Source organism: Corvus brachyrhynchos, unplaced genomic scaffold, assembly GCF_000691975.1.
Source record: "Corvus brachyrhynchos isolate BGI_N302 unplaced genomic scaffold, ASM69197v1 scaffold131, whole genome shotgun sequence".
Taxonomy (NCBI): domain Eukaryota; kingdom Metazoa; phylum Chordata; class Aves; order Passeriformes; family Corvidae; genus Corvus; species Corvus brachyrhynchos.
This window is the reverse complement of record NW_008236438.1, coordinates 886524-894457: the sequence shown is the minus strand read 5'-3', so window position 1 is coordinate 894457 and position 7934 is coordinate 886524. Positions and strand designations below refer to the sequence as shown.

The 7934-nt window shown below is 37.4% G+C and overlaps 1 protein-coding gene across 1 annotated transcript in view; it reads left to right on the top strand.

Annotated features, from left to right (window-relative positions):
• SREK1 (splicing regulatory glutamic acid and lysine rich protein 1) overlaps positions 1-7815 on the top strand; it is a 25441-nt gene extending 17626 nt beyond the window's left edge. Inside the window, 4 exon segments of the mRNA XM_017747073.1 lie at positions 1-420; positions 5534-5629; positions 6100-6235; positions 7286-7815. The exon segment at positions 1-420 is cut by the window's left edge and continues 27 nt beyond it. Of these exon segments, the coding sequence (XP_017602562.1) occupies positions 1-420; positions 5534-5629; positions 6100-6235; positions 7286-7438 (805 nt within the window). The 3' untranslated portion in view covers positions 7439-7815.
• Positions 7816-7934: the final 119 nt, after the last annotated feature.

Here is a 7934-nt window from a genome sequence, read left to right as displayed (position 1 = left end):
GGAAAGAGAGCGAGATAAAGAGAGAAATAGGGAGAAGGACAAGGAGAGAGATAAAGAGCGAAGCAAAGACAGAGAGAGAGCCCGAGACAAAGACAGGGACAAGGATAAGGACAAAGATAGGGATAGGGAAAAGGACAAGGAAAAGGAAAAAGATAAAGATAAGGAAAAAGAAAAGGAAGAGGTAGATCAGAACAAAGAAAAAGAAGATACTGAGAAAGAAGGAGAGAAGGACAGAGAAAAGATTAAGGACAAGGAGGGAGATAAGGACAAAGAAAAGGACAGAGACAAAGAAAAGGAAAAAGATGGGGATAAGGAGAAGGATCGAGAAAAAGAGAGAGATGATAAAAAGAAGAAAGATAAGAGATCCAGAACACCCCCAAGAAGCTATAGCTCTTCAAGAAGATCTCGTAGCTCCAGCAGGTTTGTTTAGAATTTTTCATGCTTTTTTTTGACTTGTCAGTTCAGTGAGGCACCATCCTAATTTTTATGTATTGATATCACCATGTCTCTTATTAAATAAATATGTATTATTTCCATTCTGTAGATTTTCCTGTAAAGTAACATCTGTAATAAAATGCTCTATATGATGCCTGATAGAACAGTTTCTTGTTGGGCTGCTGGTGCTTGACTTTCACATAACCATATTATATAATCCTTGAGGACAGTAATTGGATGATTCTTGTGCCATTTCTGTATGTTGGAGACAGCCAAAAGTTCTGGCCTACAGCGTACACATCATCTTTGCCCTGATGAAAGTTTGAGTCAGTGTTACGTAGTTCTTTCATTACTTACGTACTGCAACATTTTGGTCTGTAGATCTTGCAAACAGTTGTTCCATAGTACTTGCTACTTTTTGGCTGGATGGCTGAACTGCAGGAAGCAAGTGTATTGCTTGGCTGGCTAGCCTTTCACAAGGTGAATGTATCTCTGTTGGAAGAGACAGAAACCTTGTTTATCTGACTAGATGGCCAGGTATAAGTTAAAAGTGACGTTCGTTAACGTTACTGACTGTAAGCAGGAAAACAATAAAGTTAATGTAGATGTTGGTTTTGGCTCTGAGGGAAGATTAACTGGCAGGAAGTCTGGATAAATTCAGTACAGCAGAAAGAGGCTGTGAGATTATAATCAACCTCTGTAAGCAAACTCAGGCATATTCTAAAAGCAGTGCAGCTAAGATAAGTTCGGAAGCATTGGTGGATAAGGTTCTTTCTGTTACATCAGGAATTAAAGTTCAGTAGTATTGCATCAGATTTAAATACCAAATGATATCTGTAACCTTGAGATAATGAAATTCTGAATGAATTGCTAAAGTTCTACCTATAATAATGAAGTTCTGTTATCATAATTTCACTAGACAAAAGCAGAATTCCTCTAGTCCAAGCTCATAGAAGGTAAAAAAGGGTGAAATAGTTTCTGAACATTGTGTTTGTGTTATGAGGTTTATGGGAAAAATACTGTTTCTTCTTTAAGCATATGCAGCTTCCTATTTACATGCGTGGAAGACCCACACAGAGATACTTCTATCAGCTTTGAAACCATTTTTTTCAGTTCGTAGGCCTCAGTGTTGAATTGGATAAGTGCAGAAAAATACATGAGTTTCAATATATAGCTTATATAGGAACCTTGGTGGAAAACCAGGTTCCTAAACCCAAACAGCAAGTGTAGTTAGCTGGCTGTAACCAAAAGCTCATACTTTAGTTTGCAACAATTTTGTTCCCCCTTAAGAATCCTACTAGTTAAGAAAGTGCTATGGAAAGGCTCCAATGTCATGTACTTGAGCAAACAATTCTAGTGCAAATTAGTGCATCTCTTCTAGTGCAAAGTACAAAACTGTACTTTGATACGATACAGATATTGTTAAACAAGAGCAGTGTTCTTTTGAAGCTGGAAGATGAGAAAATACACTTTCTATTATGGATTTACAATTTTTTTTCAGATATAACATTATCCTTAGAACATCAATGCAGAGGCCAATACTGGCGAATGTTATCAAGATAACATAAGGGCTTAGATAGTGGGACAGAGGGCATCCTTGGCAGCTTTGCAAACAGTAGAGAGTGGGGAGGGGCTGGTTCATCATTCAGAGAAACTTTAGCAGGTGGGAGAAATGGACTGATAGTTATGGAATTGAACAAAGAGAAAGGAAAAGTCCTACACATGTGCGGGAATAATGCCATTGCACCAGTATAGCAGGGGGACTGACTCGCTGGAAGGCTGGCTGGCAGGTCCTTGCAGCTAAGGAGGCCAGCAATGTTGTGAGTAGGTCAGAAAAGGTAATTCTTACCCTCTTCTGGTGAGGACACATTTAGAATCTTGTTCTGGGCTTCCCATTACAAGAGACATGCAAATATACTGGCGTGAGTCTGGTGAAGGGCCATGAAGCTTATAAAGTTAATGTAGATGTTGGTTGGAGCTTGGAGCTTCTGTCATACAAGGGGTTACTGAGGAATCTGGGACTCTTCAGCCTGGAAAAGAGAAAGAAAGCTAAGGAGCGTCTTAAAATATGTATTAATATCTAATAAGAGCATGAAGAAGACAGAGCCAGCAGAGGCCTGTGACAATTAAGAGGTGACAGGCACATATTGACATACGGGAAATAAAGGCTTTTTTTTCCTAATGTTGACTTTGTGGTTTTTTTGGGCAGACTGGAACTAGTTACCCCAAGGGATTGTCTCCTTTCTCCATGGAGATAATAAAATCTGACTGGATATGGCCCTGAATAACCTACTCTGGTTTGACCCTCTTGTAAGGCGGGGAAGGGATAGGTAATTTCAACCTCAGTAATGTCATGGTTTTGGTTCTCTGAAAAGTAATTCTGGATGGGTTGGGTTACAGTCACAGCTTGCTTTTAGCGGTCTCTCTTTGGTGGTTGACATTGCATAGTTTAAATGGTTGCAGGCCTTTCCAGTGAAGATAATTCAACCATGAGGCATTTCAATTGCCTGAACGTACAGTACAGCAGTTCATTCTGATTATTTGCCTGATAAATGTAAAATACGGGGCAAACAGTCTTCTTTTTGGAGAAGAGGTGAAGGTGGAGTAGGACATACAGGACCTTCTAAGAACTAGATGGCAACTGACCTTGCTTTGCTGACATACAGCATGCAGGTACTGGAAATAAGATGGTTATTCGTGATTCCTAGCTGTAGGAAGAGACAGACCGGGGGGAAGAGAAATCAGGGAAAGGAGCTATCTTACAGGCTAGCAGAACCAGTAGCACCAGATGAGGTGCATAATGTTATTTCTGTGTATGATTAAGAGACATGGAATCACTATCAAAGTATTCAGAACTTGTTTTTCTTAAATTCTGCTGTATTAGTATTGTGCAAGAGAGTTAATGAAATGGGTGCACAAAAATCTTTGTATGGACAAATGCAGTGAGATACAGTTCTTCAACTTGAAATAAGAGCAGAAACTGAAAATGAGGTTTCATGAATAAGCAGTTTCTAGTTTGAACACAATTGCTAAAGCACTTGGTTTGCAGGTATGTATGCTGGAAAGCAGAATAAAGTGGGAATGTACTCAGTGTAGCCGAAGTGACAGCACTAAGAGAGAATAATCAATTTCCAGTATCGTCATTTAAATAATGGTGATGATAAATGTGGAGATGTTCAAAACAAAATGCATGTTAACTAGTGAACAACTGATGTAGTTACTGTGTTATTTAGTCCACGATTTTGAGGCCATTTTATATTTTTGTTTATCAATCACACTTAAAAGCTTGCTGAACAAAATACCTAAGAAATCTTGTCCTCTGCAGCTTCAGGAGGTCACTGTCTTGGTTTTGACTGAAAGAAAGTTAAATTTCTTATTATCAGCTGGTACAGTGCTGGAGTTTTCTTACTGATTATTCTCCTCCCCAGTGGCATGGGGGTATGGAGGTTGAGGGGCAGTGGGGGGCAAAAGAAGGCACAGAATGAGCAAATGCCACTCTGGATTTAGTTGCCATCTGGAGTTAAACCATGACAGTTCATTTTTGACTTCTTTTGTTTCCTCACCAATCCCTTCTTTGTTCAACCTTGTCATGCTCTGCCAGGCTCTGTGTTTTGAGAGTTGAGGAAAGAACACATTAGTAATTTAAACAAAATAAAATAATTACCGTAACAGTAATAATTGTAATGGAAAGTACAGAGAGAAATGAAGCCCAAGAGAAACAAGTCATGTACTACACAATTGCTCACCCCTCATAGACCAATGCCTAGCCCATCTTCCAGGGCAGTCTGCAGCTCCCAGCCAGCTCCCTGCCTATGGTATGGAATATACTTTTGACCAGTTGGGTCAGCTCTCCTTGCCATGCTCCCTTCCAGTGTCTTGGGCACCTGCTTGCTGGCAGAGCATGGGAAACAAAAGTCTTTGATTTAGTGTGACAACTAAAACATCACTGTATTATCAACAACATTGTCATACTGAATCCAAAACACAGCACCGTACTGGTTACTAGAAAGAAAATTATCCTGGCCAAAACCAGGACAGTCACAGTACATTATATTGTCAGAGTATCAATCCATGTAGTGATACTGGCCATAATTTAATGTTTCCATTTGTTATTTATCTAATAAGTTTTGTTTTCTTGGCTTTTCTAAATATTGAAGATTTAAATATACACAAATTGCAAAAGGTGTTACCCATAAAGGTAGCTTTTGTGCTATATCTAGAAGTAAGTTTTAAATTTCCCTATTTTTCTTCAGTGATCTTCCAGTCTGCTTTTCCTGCTGTACAAAGAGTTGATAGGAAAAAAATTGTCTTATTTTGACAAATGGGTTCTGCATTTATGTTGAATGAAGTTGTACTGGCTCAATTTTTGCTTTAACTTAATGTGTGCCTCAGTATAAATGACCAGTTATTTCATGTTTTTGTTCTATTCAAGATCAGTATCCATAATGGCAACTTCAGGAAACTCCATATAGCTATGTAAAACAGCTGCTTTGTAAAACACTTCAGGCTTTTCCATGTGTTACGGAATGATGACATTGAGTTTGCTAAGCAAGGACCACAAGACAAACAACAGAATTTATTTATCCTGATTTTGACAAGAGCTTGGGCTTCATTTTGCAATATTTTCTTCTAAACCAGCTAATTCTAACTCATATATTTAGGAATTAAATTTCAGTCAGGTTCAACTGAAGTTGCAGTGATCTGCAGATTGTAATGTTACATTTTGAAATTCATACTGTTCAAGTTACACCATTTGTCTTAATATGGCACTTCATTCAATTGAATTATTTTCCTGACTGAAGAGACTTAACTGGATTACTGAATTCAGTGTGTTTCCATTGTTATCAAGTGTATAAGGATTTTAAAAAAAGAAAATTTTGAAAGGACACAACTTCTTTTTTTCCTACTTGCAGCCTTGCCTTTCCCACTAAACTCAAGCGTACAATTTTTTTTTAGGTGGTACAGTTCATATTCTGTTGGTAATATAGACTGTTAAATTCAGTGGATGTGTTAGGTCATTGTAAGAGCTTTCTCTTTTTATCTCCTTTGAGTTTATTATTTTTGGGTTTTGATGATCTTGAATTTCTTGGTCCTGTAGAGAAAGGCGTAAAAGGAAGAGTAGAAGTCCCTCCAAGTCTCCTAAAACATCAAAAACAGCAAAAAGGAAGTCTTCACGAACTCCTTCTCCAAGAAGGTTGGTTTGATGTAAACATAGAAGTTAATGATGAGTAAAGAAGGAAGGATTTATAGTATTTTCATGGTTCTACTGCCTTTGCATTAAGGATTTCAGATTATTTCAGTTGGTCAGTATGATTCAGTTTTAATTTAAAACTAACTCAAAACTTTAACCAATTTGAGCTCTGGTATTCTTTCAATGACAGAGTTTCAAATCAATCAGCATTGCAAATTGCTTCAAGTCAATAAAATCCCTTCATCTGATACAGATTCATTCGCTTTTTTCTTTGCAAATACAGTGTGTACTGGGCATGCAGTGTTTAGCTCTCTTCAGCCAAAAAAATCCCATTGTCTTCGTGAAGGGCTTTTTTGTTAAATTTTGGGAGGTTTTTTGAACATCCACACTGGGAGTTTAGTTTGCTGTCAAGTGGTTTGAAGTTTGTTGTAGTTGGATCAAATCCTAATTTGAATAAAAAATTTCTGAAACAGAAACAAGAAAGAAAAGAAAAGAGAAAGGGATACAAATAATGAAAGAAGAGAAAGAGAACGGTCCACTTCCAAGAAAAAAAGTAGTAAAGAAAAAGAGGGAAAGGAGAAATCTGACAAAAGCACCACTACTTTGAAGGTAAGTTTGTGTGACCACGTGATCAGCAGAGTGAAGTGGTAATGAAGCCATTATTGAAATTCTCTCTTTACTTTTTCTTTCTTCTACTCCTCCCTTCTTTTTCTCCTGTTCCTTACCAAATCAGTTTGGGTTTAGTATTTGCTAGTTGGGGTTAGTAGTCCAGTTTAAGTCTACATGTTTGGACTTCAGTTGACCTGTAGGAGTTTGTGTGCTTAGGTTACAGAAACACCTTGTTTCCTATTGTGTGCCCTATGTTAGGACATGCCTGGTTCCCTTAGAGCATTAACTAATAAGCAGTATTCAGGGGTGGCTTGACTGTCATATTGAAAAGATTACTTTTTGAAGAAAATCTCACTGCAGCTCCAGCTCTCCCTCACTGATTTGGTCCTGGTCTGTATATTGGATTCTATAGGAGTGAAGTTGAAGAGTTGTGAAAGAGTGGTATAGGATTTTCCCCTGCAAAATAGAAGGTACTAGAATTAAGAAAAGAAACGTCTTCAAATTGTTTAATCTTAGAATTTGAATAGCAGCACACCTTTAAAGAGTAGTTTGTTGTGCTCGGAGAATTACTCAGCTGTTAAAAAACAGCTTGTTTAGGTGACTGCTGAAATGCTTAAGTATCTTACCCAAGAACTCCCTTAAAATGCATCAGATACCTGACAAAAAAAAGAAAAAAAAATTTCTGTTTAAAAAGTTCTATTTAAAAGATGTTGGTGAAATCTTAATTTCTGGAGCTATTTCTCATACATTCCGTGGTGCTGCTTGTTCTGTTTTGTCTGACTATAGTTAATAAAGACAGATCACTTTATGGCATAATTTTTTGGGTGATGGGTTGTTACAAGTGCCTAACTTCAGCCAACTGAAAAGAAAGCTAATTTTAAAAAAAGAGGGGGGAGGGGGCAAAGAAGCTCACACCTCTATTCTAAAATTTGCAGAGACAAGATAGATATGTAAAAATTGAAAGAAAAAAATTACCAAGAGTTGGTTGGAAGTCATAGCCTATAATGCTACAAATACTATTTTGTTGTCAAATAATTTTATCTTTGGTAGGACAAAGATAACAATAAAGAAGATCAGAATTCAGAGACTGACAAGGAAGTAGACAATAGAGATACGCAAAGGACAGATGAAGTCAAGCTACAACAGAACGGGAACTGTCAACCAAATGAAGAAAACCTCTCCATTAAAATGGAAGAGGTTTAAAGCAAAGAATGGACTTAAAATTCAACTAAGGAATGAAACCCAAAGCATTTTATTTCCCAGAATGAGGAAGAAAATGTCAAAGCAATCAACCTGAACCTGTTGATAGTACTAGTAGCTCCTCCAATTCTTGTGATAGCTTTGTTGTCTTCTTGCTGTAAAGCAAGATAGCACGGACCAGTAGTTATACCATGAAAAGGCAGATGCCATCAGAACTATTCATCTCTTGAAAATCCATGCTTTTCCATGATGGCTGTACTTGTAAAATGATTTATGTTAAGTTTTGCTATAAGCTGTTACAAATAACTAGAAACTGAAAGATGTAAACCTGTACTTCCCAAAAAAAGCTGAAGATATGCATTGAAGGTTGTTTAAAATACTGCTTGTTGATGGCGTTTGTATTGTTTTGCCCTGTAGGTTAAAAAATCCACAAAAATTTCAATGTGTGCTGTTTGATGTGCTTGAAAATGGTGCATAAATATACACACTTTCTTTCCTA